General features: G+C 35.5%; 1 protein-coding gene across 1 annotated transcript in view; it reads right to left on the bottom strand.

Annotated features, from left to right (window-relative positions):
* KLHL1 (kelch like family member 1) overlaps positions 1–23228 on the bottom strand; it is a 229987-nt gene that overhangs the window by 140680 nt on the left and 66079 nt on the right. The window contains exon 3 of the mRNA XM_071570584.1: positions 11967–12103. Within this exon, the coding sequence (XP_071426685.1) occupies positions 11967–12103 (137 nt within the window). The remainder of the gene's footprint in view (positions 1–11966; positions 12104–23228) is intronic.

Genomic DNA, 23228 nt, shown 5'->3' with positions numbered 1-23228 from the left:
TATCCCATGATGTCCAACGATAAGGCAGCCCTAAACTGTGGACTAGGCCTCAACTTGGAACTGTGACTCTAACCAAAAGGCAAAGGACTAAAGCTGAACTGATTATGGTGTTGATCCTTGATGACAAGACATCTGCCTCGAAGGACCGCATATGGACTATATATATATATATATATATATATATGTGTGTGTGTGTGTGTGTAATATAAGCAAATGCAAGAATACAAGGATTGCGTGGAAACACTGGTGTGGAATAAGGGGTGGAGAATGTAATGGTTTGACCCACGGCTTCCTCAGTAACCATTGTATCTAAAGAAGTTACCAGTATTCCACACGTGTCTTCCACGTAGCGGGGCAGGGGGGCGGTGTGTGGTTTGTTGCAGTTTCCCTTCCTGGGCTGAGGAGCTGGTGGGAGGTAGTTGGAGTCTGGTCCCTCCGGTCCCTGGTGGTTCTCCTGACCTAGGTGAGATTGTTTCATTCTCGTTCCACTTCCTTGAGGTTTTTAATTGTGTTTGTTTTGATTCATTTGGTTTCTTTAGGTTGGATTGGTGTCTTCCCTATTTTCCAGCTATTCAATCCCCTTTTCTCCCTTCCCCTCTCCCCTGGGGGTGGGATCCTATGTACTGTGTATACAGTGCGGTTTGTAAATGTTAGTAAATATAATTTATTTTTTTTATTCAGTTCAGTTTCTTTATAGTGCATGTCTTTTCTGGTTGTTTTTGTTCCCATTCCTTTGCTGGGAAGGTTCTGGGAGAGGGAAGGGAGGCCAGTCCAGGGTTGGCAACAGCTAGGCCAAACCTGCGACAACAGGGGACCTAAAATATTTTTTTAAAGTAATTGCAATTTGCACCTCTGTGAAATAATCTCTAAAAAACTTTTAAAGTAAATCATAAAAGTATTCACTAGATTCACATATATAACTTTCAATTTTGATTAAATGGTCGATTGCATTGCTAGCTATATTGCTAGTTTTTGATTCTTCATTATCAAGCATGACTTCAAAATTATGAAATTTGCCATTTAAATTGCAACTTTTACAGGAAATTAATATTTAAGTATCATTATGTATAAAACAATTTAATAAATTATTCCAGACCCCCCAGAAAATATGCAGCTTGCCAAGAACGGAAAATATTCCTTCACAACGATATGAAAATTATTTTAAAATAAATAGATTCACTCTTTTAAAACACTATGCAATTATTTACACACTAATCATGCTGTATTTTTGAGTAAGTAGAGTAACCTGGCCTATTCACATCATCATTTGTCAGTACTGCCAAAGTCCACCATATTTAAATGGAATGGAAATTTACAATATTGCAGAGTGATAAGGAAATGCCATTAACAAATTAACATCCCACCTGAGCAGGAAACTTCTTGCAAATGTCTGACTAAATATCAGAAAAGGATATTAGCCAAAACAATCCATGGTGTGTTACTTTTCCATCTCCTAGTTGGGGGAAAAGTAATTATTATTAGTATTAGTAATTATGCTACCAATAATTCAACTACTATGTAGACATTGTATTTGGAAATTTTAAGCCTAGTATTACGCATAGAGGAAAATAAACTCATGGGTTAAAAGAAACTAAGAAAAGAAACCAAAACATGATAAAAGTTATCTCAAAACCACACAAATTTAAATAGCATTTACTAACTAAAGTTCAAAGAGCAAAAATCCTGCACTCATACACAAAACAGGCTGGGAGATAATAAGAATTATTCCCTGTCCTAGTTCAGCAGGAGGGACCAATTAACACTGTGTGTATGGTGATCAAAGCTGTGTATTCTACCCCCTCTATTCATTTCCCAAGGACAATGGGCCATTAGCAGCAGCTGCCCAGGGAGTCATTAGCACCTTCACACCCAGCCTGAGGGGGCAGAGCTGCTAAGGGGCCATCAACAGTTCAACAATACCCCATGGCTCTCAGAGTTAATCACCCATTGTGTGAGTCCCTGCCCTGGGGGAGGGACTGGGTGCTCCCTGAGGGTACATAAGTGGTGGGTAAGAAGACCTTGGGAACTTCTGGTCAGATCCAGAGGATCAGCAGGACCTTGACAGGAGGAGACCACCACTCTTGACCAGACTACAGCCCTCGCCTGCACCAACGGTTTTTCTTTTCCTTTTGCTTTGGACCTGGGGGAATCACACTGGTCTTAGCACAAGGGCAAACAAACCCCTTTGGGTTTGTGCCCCAGGACACTGGGTTATACTGCTGGGTTTTGTGAGTTGAAAGCAATTTCCCTTTGTGTCAGTGTATTTATTGTAATGTTATTAAATTTTAGCTCTGACTTATAATCTCTCTTGTGGTGAGTTCATTTCCCCTGCTGGTTCACCTTTAAACCAGCAGATTCCCAAAAGCTCATTTCACGTATAAGGCCTTGGTTTCCCTTAACTCTTTTAGTTAATGGACTTCGATACCTATGTTTGCTTCCAGACTATAGGTCCTGCTCATCATGCTACACTCCAGAATTTATTTTTGTAAAAAAAATGAAACTTCATCTTGACAAGGAGGCGGAAGTTTCCTTCTAAAAGACTTGTATTGAATTCTGAGTACATTTCAAAGAGATACAGCCTGTCCGTTACACAGAACATAATCAAGCCTTGACCACTGGTGTGAAAAAAAAAAATTAAAAAAACCCCAAAAACAAAAAAACCAAAAACACCAAACCAACAAAACCAAAAAACAACAAAACAATGAAAAAATCAAAACTAACAAACAAAAAACATGGAAAAAATATCTCAAGGGCAAAGGATCTCAGCTTTCAGGTTAAAAGAAACAATATTTTTTTCTCCACATCTGAAGCTAGCTCAGAAGCAGGAACACTGACCTCTGCCAGAATAAGCTTCTTAACTTCTCAGGCAATGATTTGGCAGCTTGTGCTATGGTAGCACAGAGCAGTTCAAATCCACACTTAGAGAACAAAAAGTTACAGAAATGAAGGCACCAAATGCCAAGAAAAGTTTTTTCCTTATGAATCCACCTTACAACCTAATGCTTTGCTCTGGGATGGATTGCACTGCTGGGAGAAGTGAGGACTAGAATCTTATCCTGTTCTGTGGGTACATTTCAGTACAGCTGCTGTGAGATAGGCACAGAATAGAAAGGAAATGAAGGCATTTTAAAATTCAGGGACAGGAGCAGAGAAACACCTGAAAGGTGAGCATTTCTTTCACAAGTAGCCAGTGCAATTTTCCTGATTCTTTTGCTTTGTTTTGGAACTCTTGATACATAGCTAGGCAGCTGAGCTCAACAGAGTTGATAAGGGTACACCTCTCCACTAGAGGACCTGCATGTGAAAGAGGCACACAATGGTGCAGCAGCCTGTCTGATCACTGATGCTATTTAGGCAACAGCCTAGCATGTGCCAGATGACAACATAGAGGGATGACTCTCCACTCAAAGGTACACTCACTTTTTCAGCAATTACCTGTATTTAATATTCAATACTTGATTTAATCTGGTTTTGGAGACTGAGAACTTTGACAGGTTTAAAAATGCACCCTGCAGTGCACTTGGTTAACTGTTCTCCCCTTCCATATTCACTGCTTCCCTGAGTCTGCCTGAATTTACTTACTGACTTCTCAGGAGCAGCAGCTTGCACCACAGTATGAGGAGACACAGACACTAGCTATCTCCCCATAATATTCTAGATAATTCTGAATACTCAAAATTTATGGCTATCCAGTTCAAAGCTCTTTTCCAAGAAATTCTCATATACTTTGCCAAAAGAATGAGACAACAGCTGGTTCCTAACACATAATTGCCAGTTCTGTCCCTTAATGAAGTATCCTGGGTAAAAGGAGGAACAATAACAATTTATTTTAGTGTATAACTCCAGAAAGACTTGGTCTTTCAGTGACAGGAATGGAAAATAACTGCTCCAGGTGGAAACAACATCCTCAGAGCAGGGATTACTCAAAATCAAAATTCAGGAGGCAGGCAGTCTGCAGTTCTTTAAGGTAAGTGGGTCTGTGAAGTTATTCCCTACAGACCTGAATTGTGTAGAAGTCCACAGTTTGTTCTAGGATCAGTGAAGGAAGGTATTTGATTCCAAACAGGCTGACATCCACAGATAACAGAAGATGACAGTCTAGTCCTACATGTACATTGAGGAACTCTGAAAGATTCTTGCATTGTACAGATGGACAGTATAGATGAGAATTCAATTCAGGAACAATCCTTGGTGTTGCACTAAGTTTGCTGATGCATAAATAAGAATTTTATGACGAACACTATATGACAACATTAATCTTGTCAATTGCTCTAAGCACTAGTCAGAAATGTAACCAGAATATGTGAATATGAATTCAGAAGTATAGTCAAGGCACAATATCCATGGACAGATAATCTGAATGACGGCTCTAAAGATCATGAGATCACTACCACTTCCTACTTTCTAAATTGGAACAATCCTGATAACAAATGTTTCTTCGGATAGTGCTCTCTGAAACTCTCTCTTTATTGACTCCTGAAAAGGAGTTTATGACAAGTATCTGCTTCTAGAAGAGAACTTCACAGAGGATCCTCCATATGCAGAAATTACGTTTATTCAAGCTCTAACAGCATCTAGTATGATTTATCACCATTTTTGTGTACTCTCCATTACACAATGGCTACTGAAGTCTTCCAGATTAATTTGATTACCTTAATTTGTCCTCTTATTACTCATCCCAGAGTTCCTGGAATGATCAATCTCCCATCTGAAATGAATGGAAATTTAAGGGCTTATTCTCTGAAAGTGCAAAGTCAACCATCAAGTACATGGCAGAGCAAATGTAGTGGGACAGTAGCAGTCTCCTGCAAAAAGAGCTAGTTATACATGGTCCATGTTCACAGGCATCTCTAACGTGATGGTACAGAACAAATAACTCTTGAACAAACTCCATATGTCATAGAGGTAGAGGCAGGGACCTTCACAGCATAAGGGGTCACTCCAGTTCTCAATGCAATCAGTACCTACCAGAGCGGAGTAGTCTGAAACACTGTAAACAGCACCCAAAAGCCAGGGACTGTGTGTCCGAACAAAAACCTTTAGTAATATATGTAGAGCCTTAAAACTATTAAGTTAAGCTTGTTTGGGACTTCCCCCTAGCACTGAGGCTAATGGGAATGAAACGGCCTCAGTCATACACTAAACACTGTCATCCTCCAAACCATGGTAGTCCCAAACAGCATGTTGTAGGAAAATCCTGTGGCTGCGACAACTCACAGACTTTATGACACGATTAAGTGGCACAAACCAAGGTATGCTAAGAGTTGTTCTCATTGTTTATTCATATAGACAATTGAGTTTCAGCAATTAAAAATAAAAACAAACAAATAAAAATCCCCAAACTAAAGCCAAGAAACAAACCTCCCTGGGATATTTCATTAATATAGTTTCTATTCTGCAGGAACCTAAGGGTCTTTGCGGTTACAGGCGTTTTCTCACTTGTTACATCTCTGCTGTCTGCCCTGTGTGTATTATTAGCTATAGCACTGACAAAGACACTTGGCAGTACTTTAATTAATACTCTCCCAAATAAAATCTAATTTAAAGCTCTCCAGTAGGGATTGACCTCTTCCATGTATGATCCATTCCTTTTTTTTTTTTTTTTTAGTTTTTCAGATATGCATCAATAAATCAAGGATTTTTAGTTCTCTATTAGTTAAATGCGCTTTGCTTTTTCAGTTTCATTAACAGTACAAAAGCACCAGCCTTCCCTTCTGATCACTGTTGGGAATGCATGCTAATTAGATATTCCAATACAGTATGAGGAAATCTATAGTAACTTCACATCTCTGTTGTAACTTCAAAGAAAGGCTTCCAGAGTTACCAATAGCAGCAGAACACCAGAATATCAATCTCTAGTTCCAGTCCTATCTGAACTATTTAAGCAAAATTGCAAATATTGAAAACTCAAGCTTTAAGACCAAGAAAAAAACATTACTTAAGAAAAAGAGGTAAAGAAACACTCTTCTATATTACTGCTTATACTGAACTCTAAAAAGATCAAAGAAAACATATCCATCCATCCCAGGGCACTAAGATCTCAATCCTAGAATTTTTGCAATCATTCATCTTGCTCCTTGAGAAATGAAACACACATTCTGCATAATCATTGCATGTAAGTGTTGGCTTCAGATTCCCTCAGCAGGCTCACAAGGAGCAGACATGAAAAAGAGGAAGTTTTGTTTCCTATTAAGTCATAGCTCTGTTATATCACAGACACAACATATTTAATCTATTTAAATAAACCAAGTAAATGCAACAAAGTGTGGATAGATTAATGAAGTTACATATATTTTTACTGGTCAAATATATCCTTCATAAAAAAGCAATGGGAAAACCATCCTGATTTACCATTGTGGATCTATGTAAACTACAAAAAGTTCATAATTTTGCTGCAGTGTTTTTCTATACATCATATATAATTTGAATTATACAAGTTTTAATTACACTATAATTTACCTTATGTCATTAGACAACTTTGTGCTTATTTCAGATAAAACAACATGCAGTCACTATCTTAATTTACAAAAAAAAAATAAGTTCTATATATAAAAAAACAGTTCCAAAAGGGTGTCATAGTTGATCTAACATAGAGTTTATAATACATATTTTAACACACCTCAATCTTCAATCAAATTGAGTTTTATAGGTACATCTACCACATTAACTTTATAAGTATATAATTAGTCATGTTGAATCTTCACAGAAATTCCAACACCCTTTATTATCTTTAAATCAGTACTTTGGTCAGCCTAATTTTCTGCCTTCTTATTACTTAGATGGTCAGCTGCATTCACTCAGGAACTCCTATCAATGCTGAATGGAAGCTAATGCTCTGCTGGTCATCAAATAACTCTATCATCTTGCCAATTATTTAGAAGTCTATTTGCTTACACATGACTGAACACAGTTCAGCTTCAGTGGTTTATGACTCTGTCATCGATGTAGTTAGGACATACAGGAAAGACAATTTACCATTGTATAAAGTCCTTTATAATGTAATTAAGTACTTTGTCTCCTTTATTTAACAAAGTAGTACCTTCTTTAAGCAGAAAATAAAGAAGGTGCAAAAAATACCACCTATTTTAAAAGAAGAAAAAGAGTGAGAAAAAAAGTCAAGCAAGAAAAGAACCAAAGCAAAACAAAAGTTAACATTGTGTCTTACTTAACCATTCATCTGACCTTGCTCCTATACATAGCATCAAAAAATTACTGGCTTTTTTTAGCATGCTGATTTCTCAAAGATGGAAAGTTCTTCCTGAAGTCGATTAGAGCTAAAATGCTCATTTTCCTTTGCTAAGTAAGTAATATCCTGAATTTACATAATTGGCAAAGAGACAATACACACCCTTTTTTTTGGTAGCTTTTGGTTGGAGTTTTTTTTCTAAATTAAATTTCTCAGTGTTGCTACCTACCTACCTACTTTGTTTCCCATTGACATATTATTTAGTAGTTTTTCACTTGGTAAGACTTTGAAAAGAATCAATATCTATATGACAAATTGCTCTTAATATTGAATACATATGATATAAAAAATGGAATATATTGAAAATAAATGTAGTCTTTATTTTGTTGGGTGTATTAGGTCTGTGCGACAAAGTTTTAGAAAATAGGGAGGGGGCTGCAGCCCTCAGAGATTAAGGAGGAAGCAGATATTCACCTGCAGCCCATGAAGGACCCCACACCGGAGAGGGTGGATGCATTCCCAGTGGGAAGCCTGTGCTGAAGCAGGCTTGTGGTAGGATCTGTGGACCCATGAACACAGGAGCCTGCTCTGGAGCAGGTTTGTCGGCAGGACTTGTGACCCCACAGGAAGACCTATGCTGGATCAGCCTGCTTCTGAAGGACTGCACCCTTCAGTGCAGGAGCAGCTTGTGAAGAACTGTAGCCCATGGGAAGGACTCTCATTCCAGAATTTCATGGAGGACTTTCTCCTGTGTGAAGAACCCTATGCTGGCACAGGAGAAGAGCGGGGAATCCTCTCCCTGAGGACTAAGGAGTGACAGTGTGTGATGAACTGACAACAGCTCCCATTCTCTGGCCTCAGTGTGCCGCTGAGGGCGAGGATGTAGAGAAAATGGGGAGTGAAGTTGAGCCTGTGAAGAAGGGAGGGCTGGAGAAAGGTATTTTAAGATTTGTTCTTATTTCTTACTTCTTCTTATTTCACTCTGATTTGATTGCAGTAAACTAATTTCTCCAAGTCAGGACTGTTTTGCCTGTGACAGTAATTGATGAGGGATCATACCCTATCCTTATCTCAACCCACAAGATTTTCATTATGTTTTCTCTCCCCAGTTGAAGAGGGGAGTGATAGAATGGCTTTGATAGAATCCCTGATGTCCAGCCAAGGTAAACTCACCACAATGGGGTAGTACTCACAATGGTCATAAGTAGATGTTAGCAACTCTCATTTCAGATCAATATACTTTCAGGGCTCTGGTACAAAACCTCCCTTTTTCTGAACTTCTGATATTTTTGCAAAAGTATTTGATTGTATTGCTGAAGGGTCTGGTATTAGTTCAGAATATTTTTATCTAAGATAAGCATATTTTACCATTCTTGAACTCCTACTGAATATGTACAATTCACAGTAAAAAATTAAATAATTTCACTAGATTCTAAAAAATATAAACCTGACTGAATTGCAATTAATAAAATTTGAATATGGTTTCCTTTTTAAAATCACATCTAAACATATTTGCACTGCAATACTCTTAACATTTACATTTTTGCAAACACACCCATATTCAGCTGTACTTTTTCTGAAATGTTCAGTTATCCACAGGGGGAAAAAACTCTATAACAGCAGCAACTATAAGTGAAATTCATCTTTCTTTTTTTTCTCCTTTTTTTAATCTCCTTGAGCCAAGAATGAAGCAGCAGAAAAAAGAAAACAGAAGACTGAATAACTGCCTATTTGTCAAAATGGTTTGCTATTCCTGAGGCAAAAGAATAAAGAGCTAAACTGGTCACAGACATGAGTTGCTGAAAACTTTTTCACATATTGTGCATTCAGTAAATGGAATTTGGCAGCCAGATTCTCCAGATATTGTCTAAGTCTGTCAAAGTCTAGATAAATGTATGCTCCAGATTGCAGATCAAGAGGCTAAAAGGAAATGTTGGCTGCTATGCTACTGGGTATCAGAACAGTGGCTATTTTCTTAACTTTTCAGTGTTCCCTTGTCCATATCGATGAAGTACAAGGAAAGTGAACTGACTCAAAGGAAAAGAGGAATGAACTAGACTGGTGGTAAATAAAGAATCAGAGAGTAAGAAAAGAGATAAGAAATTACAAAGCTGGATAAATAATGAGACATGATGGAAATGAACAGGAAGTGAAAAAATCAGGGTTTGGTCTCACAAGGTCAAGGGAAAACAGAATGATTAACTGAGAACCAAAGACTGTATTTAGTCTCAATAAACTGAATATATTTGAGACCATTTTTTCTAGGAATTCCCTGATCATGTGAATTATCGCTAAATTCCCCACAGCATTTTTGAATGCTCTCATGAGCACTAATGATGAGCCTGAGTATCCAAGCTATAGCCAATATTTTTTAGGGAGATTGCTAGCTGGATTTGGCTAAAATTGTCAGGATCAATACATATAACTATGCTCCAGTGCCTGGAATGTTCCCCAGTGCTGCTTAATTCACTAGCCTAATTGTAGCTAAGAAATTTAGGTGTCTGCTACGACATCTGATGCAGAGAGAAGGAATAAAGAAAGAAATAATCCAGCATGAAATTCAAGAGAAAAAGACAAAAGCTAAGAATAAATAAAGATAAATCAGAATAGGATAGGACAAAGAACTTGATGGAAAAGAAATGCAAGACAGAGTAACCAAACCCAGAACGGTCCATGGCATCCAATACATGTACTATTTTAGTATGTAAAAAGTCTCACATTTACTGAATCTTATCACTGTGCTATTGTCTGCAAATATTAGTGAAACTTGCAAGTGTAAAATTAAGAAGACACTTTTAAAGTCTTATTTGGTCTCCAAAATAAGTTAGGGAAAAAAGGGTAATCATATATTACCACTGCAAGTGACCGAAATTAGACTCCTTGGTTATCACATTAAGTATCTAATTCTTCAAAGTGACATTACAATAGTACATAAGGTTGCCATTTCTAAGATAGTTTGGACCTTGTGTAACTATTTCAATGAAAGAATATTACAGATGCAAATTCACAGAAGACAAATTAGAAAACACAAGAAGTATGCTATCTCTGAAGTTCCCTTTTCATCATGAAGGCTGGTTCTTATCTACCTAACACCAAAAAGAAACTTCCAAGTTCTTCACCTCATATAATAAATGGTGTACATCACATGGCATAGACAAATCAAGGAGCATAAAGCAGTTGAAAATCTGAATCTTCCACAGAAAGCAGGAGTTTGCTTTTTCTATTTTTTTTTTTCGCCTCATCCAGTCTCCAAAGTTCTGAGAACTGAGAACCATAAAGTTCTGAGATAGCTTCATTCATATTGAAAGTGGTAAAGTTTGGGGTTTTTTTCCTTTCTTCGGTATCTCTTTCTTTTCTTAATCTACATTTACTAGCTCTGTTTTGTTGTCAATAACAACTGTGCTGTATGTTTCTATGTGATCTTTTAGTGAAAACTGAGGCAAAACCCCCATGCAGTACTTGAGTATTCCCACAGTTTTGTTCTCAGGGGAACAACACTGTCCATCATTTTCATCTTCCCTCCTCTTTCTTTTACCTTCCTCTTACAGAATGATTTAACAGTAAGGCCTTTTGCTATTCTGTGCTAAAGTATTCTTGATTTTGCCCCAGTATTCCTGTGTCACTCATTTTACACTCATATCAAGGAATCAGACTGTATCCTTATGCTTCATGAAAGCTACTTATATGTTCTTCATTTCACAGATCCCTAGTTTGAAATGCTTTGGATGATGTACATTCTTGAATGGCAAAATCACAACTGAAGGTAGTAAGCACTAACCTTTAAACATGTAGAGTACTACATAAATGGTGATCTGACATTCCTAGAACATGTATTTCTCAAATCCTATTCTCAAAAAGAGCAATTTTAACTTACATTATATTTATTTGCAGTTTCTGTTTCCTATTAAGATGGTAAAGCTATTCTGTCATGAAAAACCCAGCACATTTCCTGATTAAATATATCAAAGCAAACAACAACTTGTGATTAAATTATTACATGTGTATTTAGAGAAGACTAAAACTGCTGGGTTTGGGGTATCCATTTAAAATTGAAGCTAAATCAAATATACAATAGAACATCATAATAAAATACTGTTAATTTAAACAATATAAGGATGTCTCTTCAGAAACAAATAGAAAACAACATCTATTTTATAATTATAGGATTCAAGTCAAGGGAAGACAAAGCTTCTTCCTGGCATTTCCTCTCTTCTAATTACTTTATTTTGTAACATTATTATTCTTTCTTATTAATGCACTTCAGTTACATTGTGCATAACAACTTGCTTAAGAAGAAAACCCCCCAAATCTACAGCACATTAAAATGTAAAAATTATTCCAAAGAAAGCTTTTAGTTATTAAATCTGAGTTGTCAGCTATTCATAAGTTTACATTACACAATGGAGTACCAGTTTATAACAGGAAATGAAAGTAAAAACATCCAGCTCATAATAAAACCTTTAAAAACATTTTATTATTTTAAACTTTTAAAGATTTATGAAATTATTGAAACTGAAATTTAATTCAGACTGCAATATGAGGCTATTCTGCAAAAAATGCAGCAGTTCCCTCAGTGATCTTATGTAATCTGAATTATGTGCACGAGGCACTTTTTTAAGTATTTGAAAACCACGGAAAAATATATCATTTTCTTGACTGTCCTACTGGATTTGCCAAGTCTGACATATTTATGCTTGGTGATAAGAGATAATCTGAATTCAGCCCTAGAAATGGTAAATAAGCATTTTGGATGATTAAGATAATGTATCCAGTACAATACCTGTATATGCAAACTGAACAAGATCCCACAGTGCATTGGGGTCTATGCCTTCCATTTTTATCTCTTCTTGCTTGGCTTCACAAACATCACTTGTAAACATGGCAGCAAAATAGTCAGAGACAGAACTGAGGACAAGTCTGCAAAAAAGATAGAAATAGGTGTAATTTGCATTGATATATGTATTAGAAATTTCATATATATGTAAACTTTTAAAAATATATTTTCATAATAGTTAAAAATTACCAAGAGCAATATATTGTTAATGGATATAGGCAGCTAAATAAAGCATGACATTTAATTTCAATTTGCCTGCTGTGATATGAACCGACACTTTAGCATATGACTATAAAACAGACATGGAAGTTAACGTTCAGTCTTTCCGACAATCTTACAATCATGCAGATGTCCCAGCTGTAAACAGAATAACCTCTCAGTATGAAAGACTACTTATTATTGAAACACATTGCATATTCCAGAGGTACTCGTCATTGTTCTTGAGGCTTATTTTTATAAACTTGAATAGCAGCCTGTGACTTTAGACAATCTATCAATCTTCAGTAAAACTGTTAGTTTAACATGCTATTCACTAAAAAAAAATAATAGAATCACTGTGTGATAACATGTTTTTGTGAAGAAACTTTTCCAAGGAAAATCATTTCCAAATACCTACAAAATGTGCATGGCTTGCTCTTTAGGGATCTGATTTAGATTAATGAAAACCACAGCAAGTATCAGGTATGATTATAATTACTGGGGCTTTAAGCTAAGGCATTCTTCTAAATATCATCTACCGTGAAATTCTGATCTTGTTAGTAAATATTCCAAGACGATCTTGAGATAGATGTGGTATAGCTATAAATAGTGTACCACATGCTTCCATAAAAGATGGTCACATTGCTGGATTAATTTGAAAACACAATATAAAAACACATTAATAAAAGACACAAGAATCATGAGTGGAGAACTTGGAAACCAGGAAAAAGTATTTAGCCTTTAGTATATTGTTAACTATTTTGTTTAAGAGAAATAAATAATTGTTTTAAAAATAGTAAATATAAGCAAGTTAATGTTTACCAGCCAGCCTGGTAATTGATTGCCTTTGCTCTCTTACCTCATTCCAAATACAAACTAAAATATGAAAGTTGAATTGGCGTCATAATTTTACAGTGCTTTAAGCTACTATATCACATCTGCAAGTATGGCATCTTGAAGACATATATATGACCTTTGATCCTAATAATGGAAAATGATTCATCAGGTGTAGTAGTTTTATCACTTTTTGTGTTATGCTCAACTCTAGCAATTATGAACTTTAGAAGTAAACATCCCGATTCATAAAAGTTCACATTTATATTTATGTAATTGCTAAAAAGCAATAGATGACTACAAAAAGATCAAATGAGAAATATACTTTGGTGCTATCACCAGAAACTCCTCATTGACTGTTTTTTCATCACTGAGGAACATTTCCTGCTGTGCTTGTTCATGTTATTTCCTTTTTATTTTAATTATATATTTATATTATCTTTATAACCCTTCTTCAAATATTTTTTTCTGACCATTTATAAATAAGTGACTTTATTTACTGTTAAAAGATGCTTTAATAAAACAAACAAATAATAGATAAAAACCACAAAAAGAAAAAAAAAATTAATGATGTTCTATGAGCTAAAATCTCTCACAGCCAGCAAAGATATAATTTAGGTGTGTGACTGAGATTTCCATTTGAGACCATTTTGCATTAGCTGTTGCTTCAGATTTACTAACCATCATTTAAATTCAACTAGGAGTCTTTAACTTGGTCGTTTGGTAGAAGTAAAGTCAAAATGATTTGCTGCATCAAAAGCAATGGACAAATGAAACAGAAATTTTAATGCACCAGTTAGTGATCAGTGGAAATCAGTAGTATCTTGTACTTCTAAATTAATAATTTATGTTCACAGATTATTTATTATATAATCTTATTGTCTAAATAAAACCAAACACCCAAACAATAGAGGGAGGACAAAAAATAAATAAGAGAAGGATTACATCTCTTTCACAAACTTCTATGAAAATGTGTGATTTTCCACAGTTTGTGTGAGGTAAATCAAAGAAGTTACCTAATGGATTTCAGCTGCAAAGGAGTATTCAGTCTACAGGATCAGACAAGATCCAGTCCAAAGGGAAAAAAAAATACAGATGTCAGGTCCTCAGCATTACCCATTTTACTTAGAATTTTATCCCTACTGGTTTATACTACCTATTAAAGAAAAGAGCTTAAGTGGGCAGAAAGGTTCTGTGATGTAGCAGCTCACCTAAACAAGCAAGACAAGCTATTGAACAGAGTACAAGGATTGGGGTTTTTTAAGTGCCTTATGTTAATCAATAGTTAACAGAAATAATTAATCATCTATTTCACCAATATAAATATGACCAGTGTTAACTGATTTCAAGACACTGCTCCAAAAGTTGAACTGAAGTGAAAAGAACTCGCTAATTACACTTAATTCTGAAAGGTGACACCTTTTGTAAATCTTAATTGTGTTCCACTGTTGAGATAGAAGATTAAAAGTGGGAAATCAAAGAGATCGATGAATTTGTAATGATCTGCTGCTTTTTGTAGATCAGAAGACTTGAAACAGCCCTAAATCTTGGTTTAAAGGCATGTTGACCTATTCATCAAGAAAGGTCAGGCATCTCAGGATGTCACCTTTCTCAACTGCTGATCTGGCAGAGAGAATACATAATAAACTCTTTCATCCTTGAGACTCATAGCAGGTAACTCCTGGCTTAAAATGAATTTGCGGACCCAGAAAGCTTTTCTCCAAACTAAGAGTCTTTTCTACCTTTATGACTAAATTCAGCCAGATATATTTCTAGTTTGTTTTATAGTAACCAATATAACTTGATTCTATGATTCATTGTTTAAAATCAAATGTGTTGCTCTGCACAGGACACCAGCTGGCACTATGTCTTTACTAAGAGTAAAGCTCTACTGACAGCTCTTGCAGCCGGCAAACATTTACTATATGTATAGATAAGGCTCCACGATTTCATAAATTTCAAGGCTTGCAGAAGCTATACTAAGGTGTATTCATACATGCCCTTGAAATAATATCAGGAAAAAAAGAAAGTAGGTGCTAGTCACCTGAATGGTACTCAAAAGCAACTAAACCTCAACAGAAATATGCACCCAACTGACTTTGCAAAAATATGCTTTATGTGAATTATTCCACCATTCATTGAAAATTAAATTCTATTTCTATCAGAATTCAGAGCTTAAAACTGCATATTTTAACACAAATGGTATTTATGAATGTATATATGTGAGTCTATAGATATATATATGTAATTATCACAGTTGTATCTGTCAAAAAGGAAATGAAAATGAAAATTTCATGTTGCAAAATTCTAAATATTGCTATTTTTTTCCACAATCTTTGTAAATAAAAGCTGCTTCTATTCAGTTAACAAACAGGACACAATCTTATATTACATTTGGGGGTTAGCATACACTCAGAACCATTATCTTAGTGCGTATTATTGGGTAAAGAAGCAGTGAGTATGTAACAGTTAACTTAATGAGAATTTTCTCATACTTCCTATCATAACTGTTGATATTGACATTATGTTCTGTGTGCTTCCCTCATTTTTGAGAGAATGGAACAGAACTATGTAATAAACCATTTTCCCCCCGACCATCTCAGTACTTTTATAAACTAGCCTATTTGAAAAGGCAATTTTTAAAGAACAACTAAATAATAATGATAACAATGATGGTAATGATGGCAATAATAATAATAATAATAATAATAATAATAATAATAATAATAATAATAATAATAATAATAATAATAATAATAATAATAAATAATATCCCCAAAGAAGCCAACTAGAGAGGTAGATTGAATTTTCAAGAGAATTAGGACTGAAACAAGAAATTTTACTTTTTGTCTTCACTCAAACATAGCTTTCTTCCATTTCAATTTTTTATACAACACATAGCTATAAGTGACATCAGCAATCTACACTAAGTGATGTTCCCTCTTTACCTTGAGAACCATGCCTTTTAAGATTACATTACCTTCTTTCTTTGATTCTCAGGAAGTTAAGTGTAAATCCAGCAAGTGCCTCCATCTATTCTACTATACAAAGTGAAATACAAAGTTACATCTCATTATGTTATCTTATGTTGTCACCATGTTTTTAGGAATGTTACACAAATCAAACATAATTTCCAACAAACAGACAATGTCTACCAGAGCTTTAGTTTTGTTCAGAAATTGTAAGCAATGCACTATCACATTTATCAGATTTGACAACAAAGTCCATTGACCAAAACAATTTGACAGTGTGTTTGTGTTCTTGTTTCAGTTTTGAAGATACCTTCTACTGCAGCCAGTTTTTGGAACTCTAGGCTGTAACTTTTCAATATTTGGGAATTGGTAGGCAAAATGTCATAGTGATGAAGATAAGAGCTCATTAGGATCCATTATGATGCAAATAGAAAGCAGAGCTCAGTGTTTTTCTCCAGAAGAAAAATCACATATTCAGTCATAGCATACATATTTGATTGTAGAAAGACGACATAATCAACTGTGATACTCTATTTGTGGGCTTAAGGATTTCACTTATTCACTGTAATTCCACAGGTAAAAGGCGGATAAAGTTTGTAGGAGAAGGAAAAGTTCAGTTTTATCCCCTTTGAACATCCAGTAGAAACCTCAGAAACAAAGACATTAGGTTTGATGAAAATATAGAGATTGATCTGTGAAGTCATTAGAATAAGTGACTGCTTAAGTATCTAGATTTTTTAGAGTCCATTTGTCATCCTTTTCTATTATTCTAGAACTTTTTTTTTGTACAAAATGATATAATAGAACATCATTATTATTTTATCTTCATAACCCATTCCTCCCTAGAGCTTGGATAAGACAAATCCATGTGTGTGATTTTCAATCTGTTTTTTGATGGTGGGGTAGCATATCTTCCTGACCCAAGTACTTCTGTGGCCTTCTCTGTCATGCTGTCATCTACCTGAATTTGTTATGTTTTCATATTCTGTATTATTTAGCCTTGCCTTCATTTTTATTATTTTTAACAAATCAATTCAAAAGGAGAATCAATCCCCTAAATGTTGATGTCAGAGCCAGTTTCAGACATTTTAGAGTATCTAATTCATCAACATAGGCCTGGAGCTAACCTATAAAAACCTTGCACACTTCTGGGCCACATGATGGAAGCCAAACAGGGTACTCAATGCACCTCAGGAGAGATTAGGCAGCTGAGCATTTCTTTTTACTTTCTTCTTCAGATATGTCATCCTTGCTTCTTTCACCCTTCAAAGTCCATTTCAGTTACTGCACCTACTTCCACTCCACCAAGTAATAGCATTGGTACTCTGGTTAAATAATACAATAAAACATGTCAAGTTGGAAAGGATGCACAAGGCTCTTTGAAGGACACCTAAAACTAACAAAAATAAACCATATGACTAAGCATATGACTCAGATCCTCACTGAAATCTTCCCTCTTCCCTGGGAAGCCTGTTGGAGTGAGTCACCATCTTCCTGGTGAAGAACCTTTTTGTAATGTCCAATCTGAACTTCCTCTGACTCAGCTTAATTCCATTTTCTCATGTCCTGTCATTGGTCACCAGAGAGAGGGGATCAGCATCTCCCTGCTCTCTGCTGCTCCCCCTAAGAAAGTTGTAGACTGTGATGAGGTCATCCCTCAGCCTTCTTTTCTCTAGATTGAACAAACCAAGTAACCTCAGCTGCTCCTTTTAAGTCACTCTCCTCTGAACACACTCTACCAGTGTGATGTCCCTAAACTGTGGCTCCCAAAACTTCACACAGTAATGGAGCTGAGGCCTCACCAACACAGAGCAGAGAGAGACAATCCCCTTCCTCAACCAGCTGGTGATGCTTTACCTGATGCTCGCTGGGACACAGTTGGCACTCCTGGCTGCCAGGGCACTGCTGACTCGCAACTTGCCATTGATGCAAACTAGCACAAGATTAGCAGTCAAGGTTAATATTAAAAGTTTATCTAAATTGCCTTGCTACTTTCCCTCTGATGCAGGAATTTTGGTGGTCATTTGGTTGTTGCTGTGTTCCAACCATATTACTTGAATAAATTGTTTTTAAACTCATGGACAGTAGGTTGCACTAAACAACACAATTAAGATGCAATGTTTGATGTTGGAAGTTCCTCAGATCTTAATTACAGATATCTGGGAATGAACATAAGGCTGCTATACTGCTTTTATTGTGTGTTTTCCATATGCTTCTGTTGCTAATGTCAGAAAACAAGTCAAGTCTTAGAACTATATAATGTGCATTTTTCTTCTTTCACTCCCTGCCTCTAAACTGTCCTTAATTCTCTGCTTTCTTCTTTATCCTTCCATCAGACCTTTCAGCCTAATTTTCTCCATTAATTTTTCTCATTTTATTGATTATTTCATCTCTCTATAATAGCACTCAAAATTGAAAAAGTTGGTATCACTCCTTAGAGAACTGAAAAAGACAAAACTAAATGCAGGTTTTTAAAAAAGTTTTATTAAATTTTTCAAGGTGATAATAAAAAAAAAGAAGCTCTAGTTGAATTTTTTTTTGTATTTGTGATGAAAAATTTATATTTTGTGTTCAAAGTCCTTCACTTTTCATCCAAACAGTTGTAGAAAGATTTGAGTAGTCTTAGTAAAATATTTCTTTGTTTTATATGTAAGTGGTACTTTTCTAATGGTTCTGTTCTACCTTTTTTGCCACAATAAGTGTTGCCCTTGACCCTTATCTTGAGGACTGGAAAGAACAAAAATGTGTGTGTTTCTTTGATGTTAAGAGAAAACATTAAAAAAAAGAACTCAGATCTGTCATTGTAGCAGGACAACCCTTCCTGGAATTCGACCAAGACAATGCCCTATTTGCAAATGTATCAGTGGTGGGCTGAGGCAGATAGATCCCCAGATCCCCAGGCCAGGCAATGTTGAAACCAGTCTGGCTTCAACCCCTTTAACATCCTGATGGTGAGGAAACCACTGGAGTCAGGGGACTGTCAATAAATCATTTTATAAAGTCCTATTGACTTTCTAACAGTCAGGTTCTTCTGATACAGCCCTTCTTGAGATAAATGAGTGGAGATTCTTCTCTTGAGTGGGGACACCCACCAAGTGTACTCCTCGAGGTAAAGAGAAAGAGAGCTGCCCATGTACATGGGTAGTGGTGAATTACATCAATCTCTAATGAATAATTCTTTTTTCTAGCTTTTTGAGACTCCCAAACAATGAAAAGGAGCTATAATATATAATTTGACTTTCTTGTATTTCTTTTGTGGGAAATAGAAATGTAAAAAAACCACAAAAAAACTCCAACAATAAAACAACCAAACCAAACCAAAAAACCAGAAAACCCTCAACACTAACAACAAAAATTAATTTGGGAGCATTCAGGCTCTGATGAGATCTCACCTGAAATTCTTCCTATAAAAGTATCAGGTTTTAGAAATCTTACGGCACAGCAATAGCTTCTCCTCAAGTAGTCAAATAGCATAATCAAGACTGGAGAAGGAGCAAAACCAGCAAGTAGTACCAGGAATGAAACCAGAAATGACACAGATATTAGGAACTGTTGTGGAGTCTGAAGAAATGCACAAGAACCGAAAGCAATATAAGTTTTTTTGGTGCCCTTTACTTCATTTTATGCAATGTACTGGATTTTTACTTTAAAATAGATGCTTTAAGACTACATAAAACATTTTGCTGTGGTTGGTTTTCACACCATTATTTTGTTTTGACTTGTTTTAAACAGAGAAAAATGAAGAAAAATATCACTTTAATACTTGCTATTGAAAGATGTAGAAAGTTTGGATCTGTTTTCTGAAGCGATTCTTATTGTGCTATATGATAGTATATTAAATCTATTGCATTTTCTCAATTTATTCTGTTAAAAAGTAGAGGAAAAATAGTGAGAAACATTATTTTTGGCAATAATTTTGAGTATTTTGTACTTCTTAATTTGTTACATATTCAGTATAAGCTATGGCTTGTAATATGTTTTAATCAGATTTTAAAATGATGATTCATTTTATCTAGGGTATGATTTTATAAATTTATACAGATTATGTTCTACCGAACTCCTAACTGTCATGAAGTACCTCACTTAAAATCTCCACAAATACTGATTATGCATTGTCCTTTGCAAGCAGGTTTTCTGTATGTTCTTAGGAATGCAAAGTATATATTATCTAGCCTAAATTGGAAAAAAACTGTAATTAAAGGAGGCACTTTACTGGCTTTGCTCCGCACAGATCTTTGGGTGGGGGGGGAAAGGGGACCTGTGAAATATGTTGGCAAACTTGACTGAAGTAACCATGACACAATGAAATTTAAGACAGTGGATCCTGAGAGAAGTTAGTAAAACAAAAAGCAAATTACAAGCCTGGACTTCAGAAGTGACTCCTGATGAAAGTCAAGTGCAAAAAAGGACCACATGGAAGATAAAAACAGTCAAACCTCCCAGTGGCAGGTTCTGTGGAGAGTATCATTCACAGTCAAGGAATATGTACTTAGGCTGCAGCTGAGTGAATTGGACATAGGCAAGTCCTTGGGAGCAGAGAGGGTAAGTTCAAGGTACAATGCTAGAGGAAGATCTACAATGCCATTGAAAGGCCACTGTCTCATATCTTTAATGGATCATGATAATTGCAGGGTTGGAATTGACTGGAAAAGTCAATTTCCATGTCCATCCTCAAGAAGAAAGATGTAGGCAGCTATAGATTGGTTTGCCTCACCAAGATCATGGAGCAAATGGTGCCTATAAGCTATGTGCTGGATCATTAAAACAGTGAAGATAACAAAAAGCTGGAACAAGCTAATAAGAGAAGAACCTCCACAAGTGATGGTAATAAAAACTATCTGGGTATGACCTCAATGGTCTAATCTAACTCTGTAGTTGATCCTGCTTTGAGCAGGAAGAGTTGAATCCATAATTTCTAGGATTTTAATGGGCACAGTAAAAATATGCAGCTCTCTGTGTTTGTCCAGCCACATCTGTCTAAAGCTACATAAACACTAGTAAAAAAAAAAAAAAAAGAAAATTCAGAACACTCTTCATTTTATCTTGTCTTTGCAATTCTACAAAATTCAATAGTGGATTTTTCCAATTCTTTGAGATTTGGACTTTTGGCTTCTGACCACAGAGAGGTAGAAAATCAAATGTAAAGGTGTCTGAAGTTTTATTAGAAAATCTAAATAAGACTCTAGATACTATTTCATAGTCAGTCTTCTTATCAGGGTATTTTTCCAGCTCAAGAAGGATTTACTTATACTGTAGAATTGAAATGACAAATTAAATTTACTACTGAAAGGTAGACATAGAAATATGAACAGCTGTATTAAAAATAGTGGGGAAACTGAACTAAACTAAACTAACTAAAAAAACCCAAACAACTTACATTTCCCTCTGTGTCCTACTCTACAGACTATGTAGTTTACCAAAACATTCAAAATATGCAAAAGGTATACTGGTAAAAAATCTGTATTTTGTGCCATCCATATTAGACAGGGCAAATGATACCAATTGCAGAGTATCTCTATATATCTAGTAAATATTTTTCTGTCAGTTTAAGAATGTCGATTGAGTCATGGTTTTTGTTTTATTTTTTCACCTTATATGAGTTGAAAAATGTGAAAAGCAAAAAGTTGGTCAAGTAACCGCTAAGAAGGAATGACAAAATTCTTATTATTTCTGAAAAACAAAGAAAATAATCAGTTCAGTAATATACAGGAATGTAAAGCTGGACACAAATTAGACAGCCTTATGTTATTATCCCTACAGTCTTCTTTATGATGAGAGGCACCTTAAGGCAAATCTTGTAGCTCTGAAACAATATAAATGCAGATGGATAGAAGGACTGAAGTTTAATGTTATTACTTCCGTACTTGATATTCCCATAAAGGAAAGATCTTGGCAATTTAGATAAAAATAGGATCAGAACACAACTACCAGGGGTGCGGAAAGTGCTAGATGCATTTAGCAGTGGCAAAAAGCCTGGAACACAGAAGCTGTATCGGTTTTCAGTCTATGGGTAGAAATTACTGAGGACTTACTAGAAACCTGAATATATGAAGGCAAGGGAGGAACAGGAAAAGGAGGAACAGGAAAAATGGCAGCTCTTAGCAAAGGAGAAACAAAGTCTTAAAAATGAAAACTGCTGAAAAAAGAGAAACATTTCTACAACTATTACAGTTATTAATCTAAAAACAAATGGAGTCTATTTCTTGTGTGCTTCAAACTACCTAGATTAATCTGTTATTGCTTGTTAAGTGGAGTTGTTTCCATTTATTAAAATTTTGAGGGTGATTTTCATATTGTAATGAAAGTTTCTATCTGGTTTTACTTTTCAGCATTTGGACAATAGCTTTGCAGTCTTGCATATTGCAACTTTTTTTTTTTTACTTATTGTTATGGGACTATAGAATATCTAACCTGTTTTGTTAAACAGGAATAGTTTCTGTGTCTGTGTTCTCTTAGGACACAAGTAACTTTGTAAGGTCCAAATTGCCAAGAGGACCTTATAGTATTCCTCTACACCAGAAAGTTATTTATGAGTTCAGAAATCCATTGGCTGTTTTCCTGATTTTCTGCTGGGGAACCATAGTCCTGCTCTGAATATAGTATCTCAGTGGAGAAATCAGGACACAGGCAGGGAATAGATCACCCTTGGTTTGCAGCCTTATGCAGAGTTCATAAGCAAAAATACTTGCTCACTTGAAAATTCTGAATTATTCTTTGTACTTTAATCTAAACTCTAGGATTTTATTTTTATTTGCATTCATTAAATCCAAGCCTATTGCTAAGACCAAAACCTAAATGAATAATAAGCATTTTAAGCTCTAGTTGTTATCCAAAACCAAGCACAGCTTCATATATACTGGCTACTTTAATATCACATAATCTTACAGAATTTTATAAATTATAATGTAATTACAATTTTGACATCAATAACTACAAAAGTAAATACAATATTTTTCAACTCATTGAAAAGTACAGGTCATGGGAAGAAAGCATTCAGCATTCTACTATAAGCGTCTGAGAGACTACAAGAGACTTGTCAAGAGCATCAGGACCTTAAACTAGAAAATACGCTGTGTTCAGTGTAGCTATACAGCTTCTCATATCAGGAATTTCCATTCCCATCACGTATGAACAGCATCACAGCAGGGAGAATTGTTTGTCATACTCACAATCAGTCTGCTAGTTGAGTGCTACTTGAACTTTT

The sequence above is a fragment of the Pithys albifrons genome, chromosome 1 (assembly GCF_047495875.1).
Source record: "Pithys albifrons albifrons isolate INPA30051 chromosome 1, PitAlb_v1, whole genome shotgun sequence".
Lineage (NCBI taxonomy): Eukaryota > Metazoa > Chordata > Aves > Passeriformes > Thamnophilidae > Pithys > Pithys albifrons.
The sequence above is the reverse complement of the archived record's forward strand: the minus strand, read 5'-3'. Positions and strand labels throughout refer to the sequence as shown.